This window comes from Chelonoidis abingdonii, chromosome 6, assembly GCF_003597395.2.
Source record: "Chelonoidis abingdonii isolate Lonesome George chromosome 6, CheloAbing_2.0, whole genome shotgun sequence".
NCBI classification, from domain to species: Eukaryota; Metazoa; Chordata; order Testudines; family Testudinidae; genus Chelonoidis; species Chelonoidis abingdonii.
The window spans coordinates 114,700,675-114,727,559 of record NC_133774.1 but is presented as its reverse complement, the minus strand read 5'-3'; the positions used below and the strand labels follow the sequence as shown (position 1 = coordinate 114,727,559).

Genomic DNA, 26,885 nt, shown 5'->3' with positions numbered 1-26,885 from the left:
TATTTTTGGGTGGTGGCAGGCTATCAGATCTAAGCTGGTAATTAAGCTTAGAGGTTTCATGCAGGTACCCAAATTTTGGACGCTAAGGTTCAGATTTGGGAAATATACCTTATGACAGGGACTCCAAAATTACTGAAGTGTGGAAGCAGGGCTGTCCGTAGGCATACGCAGCTGCATAGGGCACCATGAAATTTGGGGCACCAAATTGCCCCAAATTTCATGGTGCCCTAGGCAGCTACATGCTGCAGGGCTGGTGCTGCCGCGTATATCTCCTAGCTGGCCCACCCATGGGCTGAGCCCACTGCAAGAGGAAGGACCACTGCAAGAGGAGGTTGGGAAAAAGGATGCCACCCACACTCGCCGGAGATGGGAATCGGAGCAACGTGGCCCCAGCCCACTCTACCTCCCTTGCCCCAGCCCCAGCTGTGTCGCTGGGGGCTGTTAGGGAAATGTTCCCCACCCCCCACCCCGCATTCACCAGCAGCGAGAAGTGGAGTGCCGTGGCTGGGAGCTGGTGGAGCAGAGCTGGCTGGAGCTGGGCTGTTCTGCTTCCTGCTGCTGCCCCCAAGCAATATGTCTGGGGCTGGGGCGAGGGAAGTGGAGCAGGCTGGGCCCGGCCCCCTGCTAATCCCCCGGGCCACTCTGAGCCTGTGGGGCTCCCAAAAGTGCCCCCCACAGCTTCTGCCACCCAGACCCTGGGGTGGGGCTGCATAGGGTACCCAAATGGCTAGGGATGGCCCTGTGTGGAAGTACATATAAGGAAGAGAGGCTAAAACCATTACTAAATATGTATAGGGAATGTGGACATTAGTGTAACTCCTTTTAAAAGATGATACCCACCCTGTGGAAAGTGGGATACGTGGTCATCAGGTACGTGTATTCCAATATGTGGATCACATCACCTATTTCGGGGTTCCTCATAAGGTATGATGCGAGTAATGCAAGTGCTGGACATTCTGTATTGGCTCTGTCTCCTTTGCTACATTACAGTATTTGTGATGGTTTCTTTCATTAATAAAGTTTATTAAATTACTAATCAGAGAACACACAGTGGATTGTTTCTCATGTGCTAATTGAGGCCCTCCTTCTAATGTCAATCTCACCACTGTAGTTGATCTGGAGGCAGAACCATCTCAGACCACTAGATGGTAGATAAAATTAAATATCCTGTTATACATCAAACTTCTTTCAATAGTCTCTGTATCCTGGGCAGAATGCTTGAGTTTCTGGTTTGAATCTCACAAAACCCTAAATATAACTTTCAACAGAATAACTGTTTAAGGTCTGTGCTCAAGAGAATTAACTGCTTTCTACCATAACATCTCTCATGAGTGCTAAAGATTTAAAACTCTCAATATCTAGTACTAATCTAAAGAGAGAAATTGTGGCAAAACACATTAAGAGGATGAATACAGACTGCATAGGGACCAAAAGTTTTTTTGAATACATCTAATTATAAAGATGTTTGTCATAATCACAGCTGCAAAAAGTACCAAAAAAGTTCTCACAATCTCATGCAAAAAAGTTATTACTTTATTCCTGGGCACTTCTCAACCTAGACATTTCATTTATCATTATTCCATTTTGATTTGAAAATAGCTATTTTAAAATAGTAAGAATTTAATAGCTGTTTGCACATCACAAACCTATAAAGTTCACATTTTCACTGTTTAAATTCTGAAATTATTTCTGCACAAATACAAAGCGGAATTCTTCATTCTGGAGTGTTAAAATTCTACATCTCCAAAAGTAGAGCATCCAGTTTATAGGAACTCAGTACTACTCACTGGAGTTCCCCCTCCATGACAAGTGGCTGCAAGACTAACTTTTTGAATGAAAACAGGTCATTAAGATGATCCTTTTTCCCCAAGCAAAAATTCCAAGTTTCACAGGATTGAAAATTCACACACACACACACACACACTTTTGACAGAGGTCACCTGTGCTGTACAGATGTTGCTGGTCGCCTTGTCCCTTCTAATATGCTGCTCTCGAGTTTGCAATGCAAGACGATATACTTCCTTTCCATTTGCATCTCTGGACCATAAAAGAAAGTATTTCTTTTGTTAGTTTACGTTGATACAGGCTCTGCATTAACTGAACTGCTATGCTTAGTTTGCTAAGTTGAAGCTAACTGGTGGAATTCTTTTAGGGTGAAGAACTCCAACAGATAACCATTCTGAGTAAAGTAAAAAGTGACCCAAACCTTAGCCTATCCCTGAACAGATGTTCATGTTCAGAAAACACACACACACACACTCTCTTAAGATAACAATAAAGGGAACCAGACCTGTCCACTTCCTTCTCACTATCCCTCAAATGACAGATACCCTGGATTGGGAAACTTTTTTGAGCAATACTCAGTAGAAGGTTCTGAAAGATCCAAAACGTCTATATTTATCCAAATCACATCTGTCAAGTGCCCCTGCCTTTAGGGGAAGAAATGTTCATAAACATGCTACAAAACCTATTAATTTCAGAAGTTATATTGTTTCAGAAGCATGTGTAGGTTTTTTTGTTCCAATATGTACAATTTTTTAACTGACAGTTACAGTGTATTCTGTTAAGCGTGTTCTCAATATTCCGAAACACTACTATACTGGGTATAAAACAGGTATTTTCTTCAGTGTTTTCCCTCCTCTTTCCCTCCCCCATCATTAAGAGTTTCCCCACCTACACTGCATTATTTAGTTCAAGTTTACTTCACTTAAATTTCTTGATTCTTCAACAGGTTTTCTAAATTTTCTGTCTGCTTCCTGAAGTTTATGGTCGTGAGGCGTGAATCTCAATAAGGGTTCAGATAAAACATTTGGAAGTCTGGTAAGCTAGAATAGTAAAGTAAGTAAAATACTGCTAATTCAGATGGCCTGCATGTCCCACGAAAGGAGATGTCCCTTCAGTGGGGGACCTCAGACTCACATGAGGATGGCTCTCCTCGCCACCAGTTTGTTTTTTTTTTAAATCAAAATTTATTGAGCTTTTAAACTATTGCCCACAGGCCCCACTTCTTTAATAGAAATGAACTTAGATACTTCTAGTTCTTAATTCTCTCAGTGGAGAATTAAGTTCTCTCAAGTTTTCTCTGTAAACAGTGTTTTACTTTACTCAACAAATTTATTAGAATCTTGGGGAAAATTTCAACCATGCTTCATTCTCCTAATTTATGAGAAGGATAGTGGAATAGTTAGGACACTGGACTGGGGGACCCAGGTTTAGGTCTGCTATAGAGCTGTGTGACCTATTGGGATCCAGGAAGTGTGACCTTGGGCATGTCACTTAGTCTGTGTCACAGCTCATGATATATAAAATGAAGATAATTGTATTTCCTCTACCTGAAAGAGCTGTTGTGAGGATAAGTTTATTAAAGATTACGAGGTGCTTAGATACTATGATCTGGGGGGCCATATCAGACATTTCCAGCTAAGAAATTAAAGAAATGTCCCAACTTTACCTTGTAACTCCAACCATTCTCCCAGGCATCATTCTCACCAGGTTTTCTTTGACAGCAAAGAAGGCAGCATGTGGTCCCCCATAACAGAGTGGTACCCCAAACCTCTGGGAGCTACCCAGAGCAACATCCACCCCAAACTCTCCTGGAGGCCTCAAAATACACAGAGCCAAGAGGTCAGTAGCACAGCAGACGAGACTCTGAAAGCATAAGAGCATAGAGTTGTTAGCCTCTTCTCTGAAAGCACACACATAGTATCAATTTGGGGCATCAAGATTCTACTTCAGACTGTTTTATAGCATTCATGTGAAACTGAAGCCTAAAAGTAGTCTTTGCTCAGTACATCATCTATAAAGAAAATTAAATCAGCTATAACTGTAGGCATTGTAAACGTCAGATCTAGTCCCGTGTGGTCCCCCCTTCTTCCCCCAGACAACACTGATAGTACTTAATCTTACCCCATTTTGGTGGGCTCTTTCAACGAGTTCAGTGAAGTCTTCCACCTTCCCCTCGGTATCTGGGTACTGAAATAGCACTCCACTGACATCTTTACCACTGAAATCCATCTCATGGGGCAATTTCAGCTCAATGACAACACAACTGTAACTGCAAAGCAAGAGATGGAATGCAAAGTTATTGACACCATTTCATACTTTGGGATAACATTTAACCGATTTGACTTCACTGATTTAGGGAATATTTTTCTTAAAGTATAGCTGATTGAACATGCTTCCCACTGCTACACAGTTAAGGAAGTGTGAGCATCTATGGTGGTGAAAGTTACTGTGCCACAAAAATAGCATGTGATCATCATATTGCATATGCAGAAGGGAGCAGAATTAACTTATATTTTGCATTTCCTAACTTTGGAGGGCTTGGCTTTGCAACCTCTATTTACATTCCTTTAATATAGGATTTTTGTATGTAACTATGAATTTATTAAGAGTTTGTTTCACTAAATCTTATTGATTTCCTTCAAAGTAATGCATCATTTGATAGGTAAGAGAATGTTCATATGGAGTTCAATGCTCAGATGTGCACAGGTTTGTTAACAGTGCAGACAGGAGAAATATTTTCTTGTTTCTATAGGTTTACCTGCATTTTAAAAATTGTGAATTAGTTCACGACTGTTCATTTGGAAGATTAGTTACAAACAAGATTGCATGATACAAAATTACTGTATTTGCTTTACATAGACTAATGCAATATTGAAACAGCAAGATGTTTAGCTGCAGCTAAACAAGGTAGAACTTTAGGTATCAGTTATGGGAAATGGATCTAATCAGTTAGTTCAGCCACTGAATGAAAGATATGTTACAAGGTTTGCATGAATTATCCTAGGGGAAATTCTCAGTAACATGAAGTACTTGCAGTATAGCCAAAGTCAGTCCCCAAACTAGCTACTGCAGGTTCTCTTACATTTCCCAAAGCACACCTATTTATCAACATAATCAGTGTTGTACTTGTAATATTCAATATTTGGTCAGTATAGACTAAGAGAGGTGGGATGATAAAATATTTCATGTGCCTGCTTGTGCTTCTTATTAAGCAAGATAGAGATTAGAATTACTTTGCTCTAGTTTGGACTACTGCTATCGTTTGAGGGTGGCATCGGACATCAACATAGAACTTTCTCCTCTTGTTGTGCCTGTTTTAAAAGAAGGGAAAAAAGGTTAAGTGGATCAGGGAACAAACTAAAACTCAAGAACAGAACAGTTGCTTCTCTCACCCACATACATATTTCACACTGAAAATGTTCTGAGAAATCTAATTCATAAATGCAAAGTATTGTATACAGTTAATTTTGTGTTTTGTGGAAAATACCAGACTAGCACTGCAGAAGACTGATTCACTGTGAGGTACAATGTCATTTTTAGTCCACTGAACTATTCAGTCCCACATAAGCAAATAAAGCAAAACACTTCACAATTTTTTCTTGAGTCTAAATTAGCCATCCATTTGCGTGTGTTACCTGTGACATAGTTGCATAGCCTCTGCTGCAGCAGTCCCCTCATCCAGTAAAGACGCATTGGCCACATCCATTCCTGTGATGTCACACACCATAGTCTGGTAATTTAACAGGCTCTCCAGTCTACCCTGGGAAACCTCAGGTTGGTAAGGGGTATACTGGGTAACCCTGTTAGATAAACACATTTTATATATCAGGTCCCTAGCACTTCTTTGCAAATGGATTTAAACGTAAGTATTTCTCTCCTCTTTCCCCTCCCGCCTCCCACTATTTTACATGAATATAAACAGGGAAATCTGTTCAAAAGCACACTAATGTGTTTTAGTTGTTCTATGCTCTTAATACCCTCCTGGAAGTTGAGAACACTTATCCTGCCAATATAAATTTGGGGTTCTTTACTTGGAAAATAGTTTTTTTCCCCCCCTCATTTTGAACAGAATTTAAGTTAAAATTTACTATTTTTGAGATTATGACATTAGAATATTTATCTGTAACTACAGAGGCAAAGGAGCGAACACTTTTGGTTGGGTCAACAGAACTCAATTCTCAGCAACTGACGGGTGGAGAAAGTCTGTCAGGTCATAAAATATTTAGATCTAACACAAGTTCAACATTTTGGTGTTGTGCTTTTAACAAATCTGTTTTTAGAAATCTGATGTTTGCAGCCAATGCATTATTGAAACTGTCAAGACATTTAAAAATCTAAACCTAAAATACTTTGTCTGACTACATAACTTCATGAAGTATACAAGTGCACAAGCAAACTTTACTATCTCCTTAATGGCTACTCCAAAGCTATAATGGTTCAGAATACTGGGGTGCTATGAAGAAGTTGATTCTGTAATAAACTGCTCGTTGAGGCAGCTGGGATCCAGCTCATTCAGTTTCACATCAAGGAATTTACCACTTCACTGGTAATTGTCTGTTTTCCTTTTTAATGGGAGAAATCCCTCTCAAAAAAAACCCTCTAATGTTTAATGCAAAATAAGGGTTGAAAATTCAACTAGAGTTAAGTCTACAAGCTCAGCCTTAATGGTAAGCCCTTAAAATATAGTCTCTTGGAAACCAAAATTTGTCAAGTACAATAAATTATGATGGGGGAGAAAAACAACTGACTGGAATCTCATATAGCCTTACATAAAGTAAGTTAAATCATAGTATGTAACCTTCAGAATTGGTTTGATCTTGAAGTCTCAATGAGATCCACAAATAAATCAAGTCTGGGTAGGGGGAAATCATTTCAATAGTTCTAATACTATTTATGTTTGAAGCTGTACAATCCAGGATTTGAGATACTCCAGAGTTCACACTGCAAAAGGAATATGCACCAAGAGAAAGATTAAGATTCTTCCCTGAACAAAGGTGCAACGCTGTTGAGGACTCTGACCGCAGAGCACCAAAAATATACCATACAATGCACCAGAAAAAGATACAGCTTCTCCTTTCTAACTTAAAATTCTGGAAAAAGTCTATATTGCTACACTAAGTTTCCCTTCTTCAGGAACTCAAAAAGGAGCTGAACAGATTCCCAATTTAAAAACCTTTTCAGAGTATTTATCAAAACTGAATTCTGATGGAAACCTAGTTTAAAGCAACCATGAGGAAAAAATTGGGATTGAGAAAGGGGATGGGGGATATTAAGCAGTTGTTTGGTTTTCCTAATAGCCTGAATGAGATGGAGGGGCGGGAAAGTTCTAGATACCATTGTTTGCCCCTCACAGTAAGCTAGAGTTTCATGGACAGGAAAAACACTACAGAAAGGAAACCACGGTTATATTGAAAAGTAACCACTCTCTCTTATTTCCATAGGATACTTCAATGTATTAAAAATAGAGATAAATGGGAAGAGATCAAAGTTACAATGAAAGGTTCAGAATACGCAGCTCTAAACAGATGTCAAGGAAGCTGAAGGTATTTTTCAGTATCCCAACACACAACAGGAAGCAAATAGTTTCAAGAAAACAGTTAAACATTTTTCCATTTAGAATGATGTCTGGTGGTGGTTTTCATATTAGAGACATTTGCTCTGTTGTACATACAACCTGCACTGTTGTGTCTCAGTAAGGATTTTTTTTTATCTTAGGGCTTCCCAATTCTGCTCCCTGCTGGTATGGCTCACAATATGCATGTGACAGACAGTGCAGACAGTACTGCAGAACTGGACATAATCACTACACAGCTTAGTGATATCCATGTTATGACTTTGAATTGCAAAAATATTTACAACAAAACATTTTTAATCCGTTCTGTTAAGGAGACAGTTTATACACACCACGAGTCAAGGAAGTGTGGACCTCCATGTTAGTACAGAAGTTCAACAGTTCTCTTGTATGTAGTATAAACACTTATTCTACGCTAAAACACAAAGAGGCTTGTTTTAACAAAGTTCATTTTGAAAGCTAGTTCACCCTGGAATATGGCCACAGATACTGCCAAAATCCTGGACTTTTAACAATTCTAATTTCAAATCATTAGTTCAAATAAAGTAGCTTTTTTTTAAAAAAAAGGGAATCAGATTTCTAGGCATTTCTCTGAAATCTGTTTTGTATTAGCAAGGCAAATATTTGAAGTTTTTATACATCAATTTTGTCATAGCAGATAAAATTGGATTCCTACTAAAGGACCTACTAAAGGAACTTTGCGGATATACTACTACGCCATAATAGCAACAACAATAAACCAAATTAAAAGGAATGATTAGCATAAGAGCAAGGAACACAAACAGCCTCTTGTCCAAATAAATTGGAGGAAAACATATGGGCATCACTCACTGTCTGTCTTTTCTGATCAAAGGGAGTTTCTAGGAGTTACATTCCCAAACTAATTTCAGCAGGCTGGCTGTGATTTAAAGGAAGCACTGAGTGGCAAGGAGATTTTTTACTTAAACAACCTAGTATGCTCTAGGACTGTCTGGGGGCATAAGCTATGAAAGAAAAAAATACAAAGAAGTCTTAAGTTGAAACTAGAAGTAGTATGTGTGAGTATGGATTTTTCTCTGCTTGGTTTTCCTGTTACTGGGCTTAGATGTATTCATCTGTATGAATATAAGCTCTAAGAAGTTATTGAAAGTTCTGAAGATGCACTCTAATGATATGTCAACACAGCAAAGAAAAACCCACGGCTGGCCCATGCCAGGCAACTCAAGCGTGTGGGGCTCGGGCCGTGGGACTGTTTCATTGCTGTAGAGACTTCCAGGCTCTGGGACACTCCCACTGCCTGTTTTTCTTTGCTGTGCAGACATACCCTATGCATGCCTCGCAAGAAACAAGCTTAAAAGAACTGTGAAATAACAGTAACTATCCCTATAGCAGGACAGGCAGACACTGGCTGAAAACATGGGTTTCCTGGTCAGAGCTTGGGCTACTGACCAAAAGAACAGGCTTAGAAGTAGTGGAAATCAGAATGTTTCAAAGACGGGTATATTTTATTTGTTAATGAATTAGAGTCCTTATTACAATTCTGAAAATAATTTTTATTTTGGTTCTACTTTGCCTCAAACAAGATCTCTGCTGGGAAGTATTGATGAAATGGTAGATCCCGCAAAGACACAGAAAACTAGAAAGTGTTCAGTACTTTGATTTTTAAATAGTTTTATGTATATACTTATGAATGTTGTTTACAAGGTCTAAGAACTTAGAGTTTTTATTTAGCGCTATTGTATTTTGTTTCCAAATAGTTAGAGAAACAGCATCTCTATGATCTTGAGCAGCGCCATAACAAGGGCAAGCCGAGTGAGGCACTTGCCTCGGGCGCGCAAAGCAGAGGGGTGCAGCTCTACAACCCAAGCAGGGTGGAAGAGGGAAAAAAAAAAAGCTGCAACTGGGGGCAATTGAGCGGTGGGTCCCTCAGTCCCTCTTGAAGGGAAGGACCTGCCGCTGAATTGCCGCTGCCACTTCATTCATTCTTCAATGGCAATTCAGCGGCAAGTCATTTCCTTCGAGAGGGACTGAGGGACCCGCCGCTGAATTACTGAAGAGCCTGGAGCCAGTCCTTCCCTCAGCTGCAAAAATTCCTTGTTACTGCTCTGATCTCGAGGTCCCCTCCAGTCCTATGATTCAAGTAGTCATCTAATCCAGTCCCCTGCCCTCACTTGAAAGCTTATATGAAGTCTGATTCTTGAGAATACAGCAAGCTTTAGGAAGACTGTCCAAGAGCATACTTTCTATAGTCTTGCTGAACGTTATGTGCCCAAGAATCACTATTCCAGTCATGGATGTGCTAATTGTTTTCTTCCCTGCTGGCTTATACTAACTTTTCAAGGGACCTTGAAATTTGAGAATCCAATCTCATGTGCCACCAGGGCTAGAAATATATACTATCTACAGCTACGATGTATGGATTCCCAGGTTTCCAGGGATACAGAGAATTCATTTTGAAATCTTAATAGGTAAAAAGTCACAGCGCCTTTAAAAACGAGGATATTAAAAAGTTACCAGAACCCGACCAACCCTACCAGGGTTTGTGACCAATCTCTTCATGAGCCACAAGGTGAGAGATATTCTGCTTTATAATACAAAGCCAAGACTCCGAGTATTTAAATGATGTTTTTAATTATCTGGCTTTTTCATTTTGAGTAACAGGTGTTCACTGTTAAACAAAAATCAAGATTGTGGTAATAAGTGTTTATGTAATATAGACAGCAATATTTGTCTACATAAATTAAGGCATAAAGACACAATGAATGTCTGTCTGAAACACATATGCAGAATATTCTAAGTATTACAGATACAATTATGTTGAGAACTTTAAGGTTGCAGAGTCAAACACTCAAATGTTCAGAAATGCCAGATTTAAGTTTACCTGTGCAACCTTCACTCTTCCCCCTTATGCATATGCATGACGATACAGTCTTTAATTATATGATTGCATACTATATTTTTCCTTTCAGTGCTTAAAAAAGTTACACTGGTCCTGAAATACCTTATGGGTCCATCTGAAGCTCTATTAAGGATCCCCATTTGGTTGAACCACATTTTGGCCTCATTAACAGTGCCTTCCCAACCCATGTAAACTAAACCACAGCGATTTTTACTGCACATCCATAACCTAGTGTTGCCGTGCACTAAGCGCAGCACCCATCAACACAGAGAGTTAATCAAGAGAGTGTTGTGCTCCCATCCCCAAAAAAACACTTAAGTTGCTTTAAACCAGTTACTCAAGTATACTCAGCATAGAATCATGTTAATTGTGACAGGGACTCTTGAAATACAGTATGTTAAGTGACTATGGAGCCAAATTTCAGTTGAGTCAATGGGATTAAGGCCCTCTGAAAATTTTACCCTTTTGCTTGTGTGTTTTTCCTGAGCATGCACTCTTGCTGCTTTCAACCTCATGTATGTACATATATATTTTTAAATGAGCCTTATTCTTATAAAGTGCAATTTTGTAGCCAAAGGGCACAAAAAGTCAAACCACTCAGTCTTTAATACTGTGATATAGACAGTGAATATTACTCTAAATACTAACACGAAAGATGAACAAGATTAAGTCTAAATTTGTTGTAATCTTATTTATGAAACCAAATATTCTTTGTAGTCTTTGGTGATTAGTTTACATTCATGTCACGTCACAGGAATTAATTAGCTCTGTTTCTAGGGAAACAGCTCAATGCAGTGATAATGTGAAGACTGTCAGGAATCATGTGCACATAAATGTGCAGTGTTTAAACAGTCTTGCTCTGCTGTGCAGTTTACACCATAAACAGTTTTGAGGCAGGTAACTCTGAATACCCAGAGAACAAAAAAAGTAAATACTGATTAGCCAGTGCTCTATAAAAACAGCCAATATTTTGCAGTGACCCACTAGGAAAAGTCTTGTCTGGATTTCAGAGAGCTGAGTTACTATAAATCCATTATTGTACATGAAGACTAAATGGGTTTTCAAAAATAGCAGGCCGCTTAGTTCTATCTCCAGACCTCAAGTGCTTGCCATGTGAATACCACAAAACAGAATGTCCTCTTGATGATAAAATTAAGCCTCTGCTTTCCTATGAAATGTGTTAAGAGTGAAAGTGTCATTAGAGCTTGCAAGCAGCCTGTAACTATATACAATTCCTATGTAACTGGAGAAAAAGGAAATTGAGTAATTGATATAGTGTATATCCTGAAAAAAACTGAACAAGTTGTTCCCTAATGGAGTTGCCTGGTAGAAAATTCATCATTTAGAATGGATTGGAACATACAACCTTAAGACTCTCATTGCTTACTAACTTAGACTGCCCTCTCCCCACCCCAAAAAAGCCTCCCTTTTGGACTGAAAATTTTCATCTTGTCTCAGAAATTTTTTTTTTTTGTTTTTTGAAGCAGATTGATCAAGGTAATTTTTAGAGTACAGAAAAGATAACATTTCAGACTTTAAAAACAAGCACTTTTCTGGAAACTAACTCAAACAGCTGTTATTTGTGTTCAAACTTCAGGCATTTATACGAACTAGTACATAGCCTTGTTCTGACAATTTTCCTTTAAAAATATGTAAGTTGTTTAGTCTTTCTTTGTGAAACAAAGTTGTTTTCATCATTGTCTGAATAAGTCAGCTTGTTCTGAGTCTCCTACAGAGATGCTTATTTTCCTAGAAGATCTAACTTCTCTGGAAGACTGTTCTCTAGCAAATCTTCTAAAAACACACAATATTCTCATCTGACAAACACTCTCTGCTAAATGAAAGCCCCTAATCCCTTCCCACTCACTTCCTCACAGTGCCATACCCAATTCTTTTAACAGAAGACTATGCATGGCCATATGTCTCAAACTGAGATGTACACACATCAAGCGAACAATTCCTTTCTACCCTAACCCACTTTCCAAGGCCATGCTACATTTCAGTATGAAAAAAAATCATCCTGAAGTGTCCATATCTTCTGTATTAGGATACTGAGAAGTTGGGAAGGAAAGAGCTACTATTGTCACGGTGCATAACTGAGCAGAAAAGATAAGTACAGCATCATGAGAAATACTAGACTATAAAACATGGGGCTGCAATATTTCAATACCTAGCATTTAAAATTTAAGACTTGCTAGGGAAGTTTGATTTATTAAAACCATAAATTTTGCAGAGATTTATAATGGCTTTTTGCACTCTCCAGCATAAATCATCATCCTAGGACTCAAAAGCTTAGGCTTGTGTGTGCTAAGATGTGCTTTTTAAAAAAAAAGGGCAGTCCAAAAATGTTTTCTTTAACTGTTTTACCAACGCTACATTACTAAAACATTTTTTAAAAGTTTACCTTTCTGCAACAGTGACTTGATTACAGTTTCAAGCATCTACATGAGAAACAAATATTTAATAATGGGCTCTTCAGTCTAGCTGGAAAAGGTGTAACACAATCCAATGGCTGGAAGGTGAAGACCGACAAATTCAGACTGTAAATAGATATAAATTTTTGACAGAGTGGGTAATTAACCACTGGAAATTTTAGCAAGGGTCATGGTGGATTCTCCATCACTGATTACGTTCTAAAATAAAAATTGGATGTTTCGCTAAGAGAGATGATGTACAAATTATCCTGGCAAACTTCTATGGCCTGAGTTTATACAAGCAGTCAGACTACATGATCACAACGGTCCGTTCTGGACTCAGAATCTAATCTATGAATCCACTTGCTGTCTGACTTTTTTTGCATTTCATTGGACAGTTTCTATCTACTTTTAATATTTGCACACCAGCCTAGTGCTGAAATATTTAGGTTGCAAATGCTGCAGGATGATGACTGGGACAAGACAACTCTAGCCTTATGATAGATGTAGTATATAACAATAGAGAAAGGTGCAATTTTGGGGAGGGCAGAGATACTTGATGTTTAAGTAAAGCAAAGAGACCCTGACACAGACAACTTAGTTGTGTGGAACAGTGATTAAGTTTATTCTCAGCCAGCCACTTTTTCAGCATCCCAGAAAGGCTGAGAATGAACATAATGTTTTCAGTCCTTAATGAACACTCCACAAATCAAGCTTAGAACTTAGTTACCAATGCTTTTTCCTGTGATTAGTTTAGCTGCGCTTATAGTCTACTAAATATTTTTTTAATCACAAGCACTCTGATTAAATCACAAGCACTTCTCCACCTTTTTAAAAACGTGTCTTTTATGTAAGACAAAGTTGATTTGGCGGTGAAGATTTAAGTTGATGTCTTCACTTCTGCACAAAAAGGAGGAGAGAATATTTATGGCAGAGGTTCCCAAACTCTGTGTGGCATGCCCCTCCCCACCCCCAGGGGGATGCAGAAGAAAATCCAGGGGGCATAATGGGACCCAGGCCAGCCCTCACAAGGGGGTGGAGAGGGAATGCCAGCCAGTGCCACTCCAGTCCTAGCACCCTGCCCCCACAGGTCCACACTCACACTTTCAACTTCACTCCCAGCCCCAGTTTCTGCCATCTTACCCCTGGCCACATCCCCCACCCCCAAGGCACGACCCTGCGTCCACCCCAGGGGCAGGGGTTGCAGACAGGAGTAAGTAGGGGGTGTGATCCTGAAAAGTTTGGGTACCATTGATCTAGGAATAAGGGATTTCAGATGTACATATAGACAGAGTCAGAATATTCGATGGTCTTCAGTCTTTGTGCAGAGTGGGTGGAGATATGGAGGCAACAATTACAGTTGGCATTTGCACATTAATGCTTTTTTTCCATATTTTAATTTTGAATGTTAAATATTCTGTCTAAATTTGTGGTTGGAATATTTTGACCATGCTGTCTTGTTTGGGAAATGTCTTTAAAGAGGTAAAGGGCCACGACTGTCTTAGTAAAGCACATGGTATAAAGATAATCCAAGTAGTAACTAAAGGAAACCTATCCTCTTCAGATTCTTGAAAAATAAGTCAAGTTCCAGTTTGACTGACAATACTCTAAAGCCTTCCAGACAGGAGCATTGCTGTTGCATGAGTTCTGAGAGACACTGTGTCTCTCATTCAGTGCATCTAAAAATTCTTAACAGTGGGTAAACTTAATTTATTCATCTACTTCAGCAACAGGTAAACAAAGAGAAGCATCCAAATTCTGACTATGTATTCAAGACATCTAAGCTTCTTGGTTTGAAAAACTGAGTTAGAGAAATCTCATGGGGGGAGGGGAGGGGAGGGCTAAAGATTTCTACAGCTTTTTACTTCCTTCCAGTCAGTACAAAACCACCATTGTTTCTCATGAGTCAGATATATCCACCGGGAACTACAGATGCCAGTGAGAATTAGTATTTTGAACCTCAAAGCTTAAATTTTGGGCAGAACATAAAGTTATTTTAATCTGGGGTCTTGCTTTAGATTTTTCCCAAAGTAACTGAAGTTATAAATGTTTCCATTCATGTCAAAGTATGGGTTAAGTGAACAATAAGTGTGAACTTTCCACTCTCAAAATTCATCTTGCGTAACCATGTTTCTTTAATACCACCTGTTTAGCTAATATTCTGCATTAGGCACCAGATTTTTCAAACTAAAGAGATGCTCTATTCGTGAAAGTATAAGTTACAATGCTTTTCTATTGCCACATTATGTATTAAACTCCTGCTGAAGTCAGGATGAATATTTTTATGATTCCCTTAATCAAGTTTCAATCTGACCAGCACATCACCTGTATCAAGAATGGGAATGTGTTGGCAAACAGCACTGTTGTATATCTTTGTCAATGCATCACACTTACATACTCTTTTTCTGAAATGTTTCTATGCTTGTAATGAGGAAGTCATGTACGTTACCATCCTGCATTCTCCAACAAGTTCCGCACGATGGCGTGAGGTACTGAGCAGTTGTAATAACCCATGCCAATGTAGGACCTCCAGATTTTGTTTTTGTTTGCAATATTGTGTAGAGTTTCAAGGATTTCATTTTCACCTGATTGAAAAGAAAATGTTATAGCATAAAATGTTATACAGGAACAAATGTTAATTGTTTTGACTCAACTGCCTTGTTTGACTTGGTGTAGAAATGAGCAGTTGTCAACAGTTTTAGAACAAACTAAGGGAAGAGACAGTAGTAAGTGAGGTATTAATCTAGTAAAATATTTAGGGAGAATTTTAAGTCTACCAGATCAAAATATTTCCCAACAAGCAACAGATTTGAGTAACATTGATATTATACATTAACTTCCGTTTCTCCTCCTCCCTTATAGGTTGCCTTTGTGAATAGTTACATCCCACTAATCTCTTAACATGAAAGATTGAAGTTTTAGGAAACTTCTTTTCTTGCTTTAGTCTTACAATACTAATACAGTGTAAGTTAATTAAACAAGTAAATGCCACTACCAAAGGATAAACCATTGCCTAAATTTTCATAAGATTCCAAACATTTTCCGTACTACAGAGGGAGAAGGTTGGGGATTTTCAAACCCCACATGATTTCTGGGGCAGTTGTATATGCACAAATACAGGCACTCTAGGAAGGGACGTTTACTCAGCTGGAACTGGAAGAATCAACAGCTAGATGAAGCTATACATCACTTATAATTAAGGTTTAGTGAACAGGTCATAAATAGATCTCAAACTTTCCCAGCTTCCTACCCAGGAAAGTGCCTAAACATCAGAGGCTAGAATATTAAGTAACTTTATATTTTACCTTATTCTCAGTAATATGCAATGTGCAGTGGTAATACAAAAGATTTCTCCCTTCAGTTCTGATGCAGTTTGTTCCTGAAGGAATTATAGAACATAAAACTAGGCAAATCAGGTCAGTTTCACAGTAGAGTAGGCTTTGGAATAGACCTCTCCATCTACGTGAAAGCTTACTGGGCCATTGGCAGAAGACACATCGCAACTCTCACTAATCACAAACACGATAACAAAAATGTTAAAGTTGTGGTGCAGATGAGTAATTGGTTCCCACCATCACCATTGTATTCGTAAAGTCACATTCACTGCAATTGGTTCCCATAGGTAATGGCTTGAGGGATGCCTCTGCTTGGGAAATTGTTTTCCCCAGCTACTTCAGACAAGATTGATCAGATCTGAATGGGATGGACCACTGCCATGGTGCCATGTCTGACTGGAAATTTCACACATAGTGACATGTCACAGTGTCTTCTGCTTTGTGTGACTATGGCCAAGGGGCAATTTATGTGCAGGAAGTGGAGCATTTGTTCAATGCAGTCACAGAATGTAGTGGCCCGATATTGTCCTGTGACAGTATTTGTCGTGTGTGGAGGCTGGACTCAAAACATCAACTCTTTTCAGAGACCAAGCTGTATCATACCTGATGACCATACTCACTGCCCTGCATTGTATCTGAACTGGTGATCTAAGAGTGTGCATTTTTTCTCCTCCTTGCCCTCCCCCTGTATCACTACCAATACCTTGAGCAATCCCTTCCTTGCAAATACCCTCTTCAAGCGCATGGGTTTATCCAGCCCTGAGTAACATTTCCTTTCTGATAAGAAGAGAGCAACTTAAACTTTAAAGCCAGAAGAGATCATTGTGATCACCTAGTCTGACTTCCTGCACATTGCAAGCCACTGAACTTCATGCACTCACTCCTATATTAGGCCCATAATCTCTGGCTGAGTTACTGAAGTCCTCAAATCAGGATTTAGAGACTTCAAGTTACAGAAAATTCACCTTTTGCTCTAGTTCAAACGAACAAGTGATCTATGCTCCATGCTGGACAGAGAGGCAAAAAAACCCAAGGCCTCTCCCAATCTTACTTGGGGGGCAGAGGGTTCCTTCTTGATACCAAATATGGTTATCAACTAGACAGAGCATGTGGGCAAGATCACTCCCCCTGCCCGCAGCCAGACACCTTGGAAAGAATTCTCTTTAACTCAGAACCCTCCCCATCTAGCATCCCATCACTGACCATTGGAGGTATTTGCTACTAGCAGTCACAGATGAGCTATGTGCCATTACAGGCAACCTCATCACAACATATCTTCCATAATCTTAGCAAACTCAGTCTTGAAATGAGTTAGGTTTTTTGCCCCCACTGCTCCCCTTGGAAGGTTGTTCCAGAATTTCACTCCTTTAACAGTTAGAAATCTTCATCTAATTTCAAGCCTAAACTTGTTGATGGCCAGTTTAAATCCATTTATTCTTGTGCCATCATTGACCCTTAATGTAAATAACTTCTCTGCCTCTCCAGTGTTCATCCCTCTGATGTATTTCAAGAGCAGCCATATCTCCTGTCACCCGTTGTTTGGCTAAGCTAAACAAGCCAAGCTCCTTAAGTCTTCTCTCATAAGACAGGTTCTCCATTCCCGTGATCATCCTAGCAGCTCTTCTCTGCACTTGGTCCAATCTGAATTAATTTTTCTTGAACATGGAGACCAGAATTGCATACACTATTCCAGATGAGGTCTTACCAGTGCCTCATATAATGGTATTAACCTCTCTCTTTCTCTCCGGGAAATACTTCGCCTGCTGCATCCTAGTACTGCATTAGTTTTTTTCATGGTCACACCTCACTGGTGGCTCAATCATCCTGTGATCAACCAGTACATCCAGATCTTTCTCCCCCTCTGTCACTTCTGATATGTCCCTGGCTTATAGCAAAAATTCTTGTTGTTAGTCTCTAAGTGCACTCTTCACTATTAAATTTCTATTATTACAGTTTTCAAGGTCCTCCAGATCTTCTTGGGCCTCCTCCATATTGACAATACCTCCCAACTTTGTCATCTGCAAACTTTATTCATATTCCCCCATTTCGTGCCAAGGTCATAATGAAAATGTTAAATAAGATGGGTCCCAAGACTGATCCCTGAGGAACTCCTCCTTTGGTAACCTTCCTCCAGCCTAACAGTATGACCCATTGTAGTCTTCCCTTTAATGAGGTTACCAGATAGCAACCATGAAAAAATGGGAGGGATGTGTGTATAATAGGCACCTATATAAGAAAGTCCCAAAAAACAGAACTGTCCCTTTAAAAATGGGACATCTGGTCACCCTATCCTTTAACCAGTTCTTTACCTTTCTTTCAATTCTCATATTAATTCTCATCTTCAATTTAATAATTTCCCATGTGGAACTGTATCAAATACCTTACTGAAATCCAGGTAGATTGGAAATACTGCATTTCCTTTTCTAAAAATTCATTCTCTTCACAAAGAAAGATCAAGTCAATTGTGCCAGACCAACTATGTTGTGATTTATCCTAATTTTTCTATGTTCTGAACTACTTTCTCTTTCAAAATTTGTTCCAAGACCTTGCATACAACTGAGGTCAAGCTAAGGGGCCTGGAGTTTCCTGGATCATTGCCCCCCAGCCCTTCTTAAAAATAGGTACTATATTAGCAATTTGCCAGTCAGAGGTAACAGCCCCCAAGTTGACAGATTAATTAAAAATCCTTGCTATTGGTCTTGCAATTTCATGTGCCAGTTCATTTAATATTCTTGGATGGAAATTATCTGGGACCCCTGACTTGGTTCCATTAAGCTGTTTGAGTTTGACTTCTACCTCAGATATAGTAATTCCTACTTCCATATTTTCATTCCTATTAGCCACCCTGAAGCTATCCTTAAGTTCCTTATTATATTTATTAAAAACAGAAGCAAAGTATTCATTTAGGTGTTGGGCCATGCCTAGGTTAGCTTTAATCACCACTCCACGCTTAGCGCTTAACACTCCCACTTCTTTCGTTGTTTTCTCTTTATTTATATGGCAGAGGTGGCCAAACCACAGCTCTTTTACAGTTAAAGTGTGGCTCACAGAGCCACCCATATTCCTTCCCCTCCCCCACCCCCAAGTCTCCACCTACCAGACTGGGGGGTGGAAGCAGCAGGGTGGTGGGGCTAGGGGCTTCTCAGAGCTTCAGTCCTGCAGGGTGTGCCTGCTGGGGCTTCAACAAGAGCAGGGCTGAAGCCTTGAGCCCCAGCAGGTGATCACGGGGCTGAAGCCTTGAGCCCCAGCTCACAAACTTCTGACAATTGTCATATTCAGCTCCCAGGGTAAGTAAACTTGGCACTCCTGTTATAGGACTAAACCAGCTTTACTATTGCAAGGTCCAATTCTGCTTGGCTTTTGGCAGTTCTCCTCACTTTTTCTCTATGCTTTCTGATCACCAAGAGGTAACTTTCCTTGCAGATCCATCCCATCTTCCATTCCTTGTAGGCTCACTCTTAATCCATTTGAGATGTTTGCTCATCCAGCTTGTTCTGCAACCTTTCCCTATGAATTTTTTTCCCCCTTGCTTAGGGTGCAGGCTTCAGATAGTTTCTGCAACTTTGACTTGAAGTAATTCCAAATCTCTTCCACATTCAGATCCTTCAGTCCAGTCCACTTCCCTTAATTCTTCCAGGTCTGCCCTTTTGACATGGACCCTATTTGCAGACTTATTTTTATTTATCCTTCTATTTAGTTTAAACCAAATTAGATCATGATCACTCAAATCAAGATTGTCCTCTACAACCATTTCTTCTATGTGGCCCTAGTTATTTGCATACTAGATCTAAAATGGCATCATCTTTTGTTGGTTCAGTGACTATTTGACGAAGAAATCTGCCAGCTATGACATCCAAGAATATCTGGGGCCTACCATTATTAATAGTATTTGTCCTCCAATCTACATTTGGTTAAAATGAAGTCTGCTGGGAATTGTGTTATTATGGGATTTTTTCATTAAAAAAAAAAAAAAAATACTGAAGAGGTTTCTATTCACATCAAAATCTAATTCTGGCAGACTCCATTTTGTTACCCAGACTCCTTATGTTGGTGTACGGACATCTTAGTAGTTTCTGCGTGGCATCCTCCGATTCCTTGCTCGATTAGGTACAGTCATTCTGCTGCCAATATCACCTACCTGACCCTTACTGTCAGTGGTCTTTTCTCTCGGATGTCCATTCTTCTAGTTTCTGTTTCTTTCTCCATTGTTGTATCCTCTTACTCGATTCTTCTCCTGCAAGTATTTAGAAGCAGGAATGATGATGACATGAGCATCTCTCAGTGTTCCCAGAATTCCTAGTTTTAAAGCTCTTTTAATCAGTTGTGCCAATCTCCATCTAAGAAGTCTATTTCCCTTCCTAATCAGGCGGAGTCCATCCCATAAGAATGGTCCTCTGTCCACGAATGCCTCTCAATGGTCAAACATCTCAAATCTCTGCTTCATAGACCATTGCCTAAGCCATCTGTTGATCATCATTTTGTCTTCCCTTTACTTTCCTCTTCTAGGGAGAGGTTGAATCCCAGTGAAGATCACCCGAGCTTCTATTTCTTTAAACATCTTCCCCAGCTTAGGGGCATATGGCATAGTCTCCCTTGATGCATTCCAGTAAGAATCCATCCGTATTATTTGTTCCAACATGAAGAACAAAGCAGTGGATTCTTTCCTGCTCCTGCAGGATGCTCTTCAGACTCAGGTCTACATCCTGTATCTTAGCTCCTGGCAACCAGCAAATGCTCCTGTTCTCCAACTCCACTCTAGTGACAGGCCACTTATCTGCCCTTCTTAGTAGGGAGTCCCCAGTTATACAGACCTTACTCTTCCTGGTGTTTGGTGCAAGTCTCCAGCTGTCAATCTTCTGTTTTCACTTGCAGTCTTCTGTGAGTCATCCTCTATTGTTCTGGGACTCCAAATCTCAAGGAATATAAACGTGTACTGAGGCCATTACTCCTTGATGGAAGACTTGTGCTCCAGAATACAGACTCTTTTAAAAATAATATGGTTTCTAGTCCTCTAGGTGGTCAAGAGAACTTTGAAAATATGAACCCTCTGTAAAAGTAGTCATCTTAATTAGGTCTAAATCAGCCTACAGCAGTGGATCTGGGTGCTAATTTTTGAAACCCACTAACAATTTAAGAGTCAATATTGCTAACTCTTACACTGCAGACTTTTTAGGAGAAGCCACCCACTAATATGCTAATTTTACAATCCCAAATTGTCTAAAATTGCCAAAATCCATGAAGATTTCCTTCCCAACTATCAATCTTCAGTTTCTCCATTCCGCCTCTCAAATTTCTCATGCCATTATGTCTTGTCAATTTTTTTTTATGGCATATCAAGAACTATCTGACTTCAGATGCTGCTACTGCCTTAGTATCCCTTCTCCAGTTAATCAGACTTCATAATGAGGGTGTTTACATACTAGTTCTCCCCCTTCTAGAAGTCTGGTTTATTAACAACATTCAAACCACCACAATTCTTCCACTCAGCCTCTAGTCGTAGACTTCTTATGCCTGGTCCTGCTGAACCTTCACTCCAAGCAAACTTGCTCCCCTTAGCCTTCTGCTTCAGAACTAAGGAGAGCTTCAGCATGAAGCAGTGGTTTTCAAAATTTGTTTTTTCCTGGTAATCCAGTTGAAGAAAACTGTTGATACCCGCTACCCAATGGAGCTGGGGCTAAGGGGTTCTGAGTGTGGGAGGGGCTCAGGGTTGGGGTGAAGGCTATGGGGTGAGACTGGGAATGATGGGTTCATGGTGTGGGAGGGGGTTCTGGGCTGGGGATGAGGGATTTGGGGTGCAGGAAGGGGCTCCAGTAGGGGGGGTGCTCAGGCAGGACTGGAGCACAGGCTTACCTCAGGTAGCTCCTGGTCAGCGGTGCAGTGGGGGTGCTAAGGTAGGCTTCCTGCCTGTCCTGACACCACAAACCATGCTGCACCCTGGACGCAGCCAGCAGCAGGCCCACCTCCTCGGTGAAGGCATGCAAGCAGCTCCATGCACCTCTTGCCTACAGGCACCACCACCCTGTTCCCATTAGCAGGCTCCCAGCTAATGGGAGTGCAGAGTCAGTGCTTGGGGAAGGGGCAACACACAGAGCCCCGTGGCCTCCGTGCCTAGGAGCCAGACTTGCTGCTGGCTGCTTCCGGGGCACAGCACGGTGTCAGAACAGGTAGGCACTAGCCTGCCTTAGCTGGGCAGCACCACCGATGGGACTTTTAACCAGAGCTCTAGATCTTTTATATCCTGCAGCAAGCCTGATTCCTAGTCATATGTTCCCATTACATGGTCGTGAACTGAAATGTAAACTAGTTGCAGGTAAGGCTGAAACCTAGACTCTCTTATGTGTCAGCTCACCCTATGAGTAGCAAATACTGAATTTAAGAGATCACTGCAGTAACCTTATCTTGTTTATATAAATTTTAAAATGGAGAATTTCTACTTTGTTACCCCCGAGTGCTGCCAAAGCCAGGGATCTTGTTGCAGAATAGGGGTCCAATTTGCCCCTGAATACTCACGCCTTGAAAACAAATTGCACTCCTGCATATTACTCTTCTCTGAAGATAGGCTGTATGAACAAGACTAGTGACATTGGTCACAATATAGAACATTTGTATGTATTATAATTTATACTTTACATTGTAAACATTCTGGTCTTAGATCACAGATTTATTTTTAACTTTTCCTCTCTAGGTTGTGAAATAAGAAAGCATCATACTAAACTGGACAAAATAAAATTGATAAATGAATACAGATTAAGAAACACATGGAAGTCAGCCAGCACACTCAACCTCCTGCTGCCAGTTTTCTAGGGCAGCACAGATTAAATGCTTAATCTTCGCTCTCTCCACTGAAAATAGTCCAGTAATCCTTCAAGTATCTTAGCTGACAAATCTTTTCTTGCTGAATAAATAAATGCAGTTGACCTGGGTACGGAAATAGTATGGTGGGCCATGAATTCAAACAATAGGAAATAACAGAGAGCACAAAACTTTTTCATTTGTGCCTTAATGAACTGGAGAGTATATGCAAATATGTTTGAAGGAGATGAGATTAATTGAGAAAAAGAACGGCAACTTTAACAGAGGTCTTTTGAAGAGCTCCTCAATCTGATTTTCAATTAACGTAGTAGTTACTATTTCCTCCAAATCATATTTTATTGTTTCTTCATCTTAGAGAGAAACACTTACAGTACATGTGGGTACAAAGTTTTAAGAAACATCTAGTACACAAGTATTTTTGATATGTAAACATGTTGACATAGCAAATGAGTTACTCATCTGTTTAAACCACACTATTAGAACAAGGAATCAATTACACAATCTAAGTCCCCTTCTGCATTCTAGTTGGGCTTCTGGAGTGCCTGAAATTTCCAGTTCCCAAGCACAAACCTATACTAAATCTGAACTGTCTAGGTTTTTAAGGGTCACCGTTTAACAGAAAGTAGCATGCAATAGTCAATTGTATTCCGCTAAAGTTTACTTTTCAAGAATCTCTTTTTTAGTATAATAGAAAAGATAAAATAGGGTAACAGCTGATCAGTCTCCAGTTAACTAAACAAGATGTTAGCAAAGGAGGTCTTAAGAAAATATTTCCAACAGTTGCCTGCCTGCCTGCCTCCCTCAGACAGCGAGTAGAAAGAAGTATGATCACTAAGGCCTGGTCTACACCAGAGGCACGGGGGGTAAATCGACCTAAGATACGCAACTTCAGCTACAAGAATAGCGTAGCTGAATTCGACATATCTTAGGTCAACCTACCTTGCGTCCTCACGGCACAAAGTCGACTGCTGCCGCTCCCCTGTCAACTCCGCTTCTGCCTCTCGCTGCAGTGTAGTACAGGAGTCGAGGGCAGAGTGATCGGGGATCGATGAAGATGCGATAAATTGATCCTCGATAGATAGATCACTACCTGCAATCTGGTGGGTAGTGCGGACGTACCCTAACTCATACTCGTGATTGGGAGACCCATTATAAATTAATTACACAAATTAGCACGAGCACATTATAGAAAGGATAATGCATCAAAATGTACTTTAGTTTATTCTGACAACAGTAGCTTAGTATTTAATTATCTATGATTACTTACAATGTATCAGTAAATGTAGTGTAGCATATTCAGTAAGTCTTAGCAGATACTGTACTGATGCTTTCTATTATTATTATTAAGTCTTTGAGAAGTGGGGAGACACTGCCTTGTATGTGAGTTATTTTAAGAACTGTTTATTAGTGAGGTTCTACTTCAGTTCATTTATAGTTTTAAAATGATCTGACAAGTTTGGTGAAAACAAGTTACAAATATGCTTTGACTTTTGATAGAGACATTCCAATCCCAGAATATACTGACTATCTACTTCACCATTAGGGAGATATTAAACTATCCCTACTTATACAAACCATGAAGATAGTGAGGAGAAGTTTAAGATCACCCAGTCTTTTTGAGAAGTGGGTAAAAGTTATTTAAAAATAAAATACACCAATGCATCAAAGATTTAAATGAAAGACTTTTCATCCTATTGTGCAATTCCTGGCTAGTAGTAGTCTTTTCAGGCTATAGTATTCCTAGCTGTTCATTCTGGCTGCTGCTTCTGTTCTGTGATGTCATCTCAAAACTAACCAGATTGAACTGGCCAGGAACTGTACAAAACTTAAGCTGCAGGGCCTAAGCTTTACACTTAAAATTACAATTTGAGCAATATTAAAAGAGAGCAAGAGGAATCAAAATATTTTGTCCTACTTGCTAATATGTTAAACACTAACATAAGCTAAAAATATCAGAGGGTAGCCGTGTTAGTCTGACTCTGTAAAAAGTGACAAGAGTCCAGTGGCACCTTATAGACTAACAGACGTATTGGAGCGTAATATGCATCTGACGAAGCGGGTATTCACCCACGAAAGCTTATGCTCCAATACCTCTGTTAGTCTGTAAGGTGCCACAGGACTCTCTGTCACTTTTTACATAAGCTAAAAGGTGATACCGATGTAGTGATTTTCAGGATGTAGGCAGCTCTTAAACTTTATGTTTTAGTGCAATTATTTAGTCAATAAGACTTTAAACATTTTTTGTCACCAGTGTGTTTTCCAGGAAGATACTGGCAAACATTTATTATGGTCTTTATGTACTAATGTAATTGTATATTTTTAAAATGTTCCCCCTAAAGATTTGAGACCGCCTTAGTTTTAAGGACTTGAAATCCACACGTTCCCCCATTATACTAACAGTACCTGTGAGCTTTGATTTATGACAATAGTAATTTGCTGAATTATACTAGTGCCCATTAGTACTATTATAGTTGAGTTTTAGGCTACCATTAAAAGTAACCCCTATATCCAAGTTAAATACCATTTTCAGATGATTAATTCAACTAGAAAAAAATTCTGCTGGGTTGAAATACCACAAACAGGTTTTCATCTAAATGGGTTCTACATTTAATAAAGTACAAAAGGAACACCTTTGTTTCTCATGATGTGCTGAATTCCGATTCCAGTTTTAAAAATGTATGCACATCATTGATTCATACACTAGGATCAATCTAAAAAAAAAAAATCAGACTAAACTTCAAAATTTAAGTAGTTATTTTTATGTATGGTACAGAGGCCTCCTAGTCTTTTTTTTGTTATTTCATTTAAAGATGCAAATTCTGAGCAACAGGCCTCACAGTGTCACTCAGCATAGGAGGTAACAATTTTAGAAGTGCAGTTTGCCAATAACTTGTGCTACAGTGACAGATTTATGAACAGCATTTTTAATCCATATAACATTGCTTTCAGGGCATGCCAAGGTTTACTGCACTTCAGTTATCTCAAAACACAGGTAGTCCCTAGACTAGAGGTAGTCCCATCCTGCCATAAAAGTTTTCTTATTTGTTTCAAATATTAGAACAACAGGTAATTTTATGCAGCCAACATACTGCTACAGCTAGGCACAACATCCCAGATTGAAGAGTATAGTACTGGTATGTTTGTTCTTGTTTCTTTGTGTTAAGTCCTGTTGCATTTTAGTGGAAATACGTAGGGGGTTGTTACAGTTTTTACACAATTTTAGTCATTAGACTAATTACTGGGATAAAGAAAAGCAAAACTGTAACTCCTCCGCTGAGCTATTTTAATGCTGATTAATCAGACTAGAAACAAGAGGGGCAAGGAGGAGGAGATTTTTCACAAAGCTCCTACTGGCGTCCAGCGTGAAATGGTCACTTACAAATGTGGTCATCCATCTTCAGGGGCCTTCCCAGGCGGATGCTGGCAGGAACGGTTTTATCGATCAGCTCATCGATACTCTGAAACAGGACAGCGGTGTAAGTCCCGCGCGCTGCCCAGCTCTCTGTCCGTACCCTGCACGGACGCGCACACAGTCTCCCCTTTACCGGCTCTCGTGACGCCGCTTAGCGGGACCTTTGTTGAGACCCGTTTCGTTGTTAGCGGAGTCCCAGCGAGCCGCTGCTGTGCGCCTCGCTCCGGCGCTGCCCTGCGGGCAGAGGGGGAGGCAGCACCGGGGGGACGCGACGGCGAAGGGGTTTTGGGGGGACGGAGGAGCACCGGGGGGCGAGGGAGGGGTGGGGCACAGCGGGCAAGGAGCCGGCAGGGACTTACCGCCAGACCCATAGTTTGCAGCATTTCCCGCTTTTCTTTGTCCCGGGGCCCGATATGCCGCTGGGAGAAGTCATCGTGCTGGGGCAGGAGCTGCTCGATGTACCGGGAGGACCCCGAGGCGGCGGCGGCGCTGGGGTTGGAGGCGCTGCCCCCCGCCGCGCTCTGCTGCCCCCGCCATCCCCATCTGCTCGGCGGGGTCTTCCCGGCGAGGGCGCTGCCCGGGGGCAGGTACAGAGTGGCCCCCCGGCCCACGAGCCGCCCCCACCAGCGGGCAGAGGTCTGCATGCCGCCAGCGCCGCGCCCAGCCAACTCCCCCC

General features: G+C 40.4%; 1 protein-coding gene across 1 annotated transcript in view; it reads right to left on the bottom strand.

The window, feature by feature from the left end:
• Positions 1-26,853, bottom strand: part of GLDC (glycine decarboxylase) — a 68,880-nt gene extending 42,027 nt beyond the window's left edge. The window contains exons 1-8 of the mRNA XM_075067364.1: positions 26,569-26,853; positions 26,177-26,255; positions 15,099-15,234; positions 5,421-5,585; positions 5,019-5,096; positions 3,907-4,054; positions 3,452-3,648; positions 1,941-2,037 (exon numbers count right to left, since the gene is read on the bottom strand). Coding sequence (XP_074923465.1) covers positions 1,941-2,037; positions 3,452-3,648; positions 3,907-4,054; positions 5,019-5,096; positions 5,421-5,585; positions 15,099-15,234; positions 26,177-26,255; positions 26,569-26,853 — 1,185 coding nt within the window. The remainder of the gene's footprint in view (positions 1-1,940; positions 2,038-3,451; positions 3,649-3,906; positions 4,055-5,018; positions 5,097-5,420; positions 5,586-15,098; positions 15,235-26,176; positions 26,256-26,568) is intronic.
• Between the last annotated feature and the right edge of the window lie 32 nt (positions 26,854-26,885).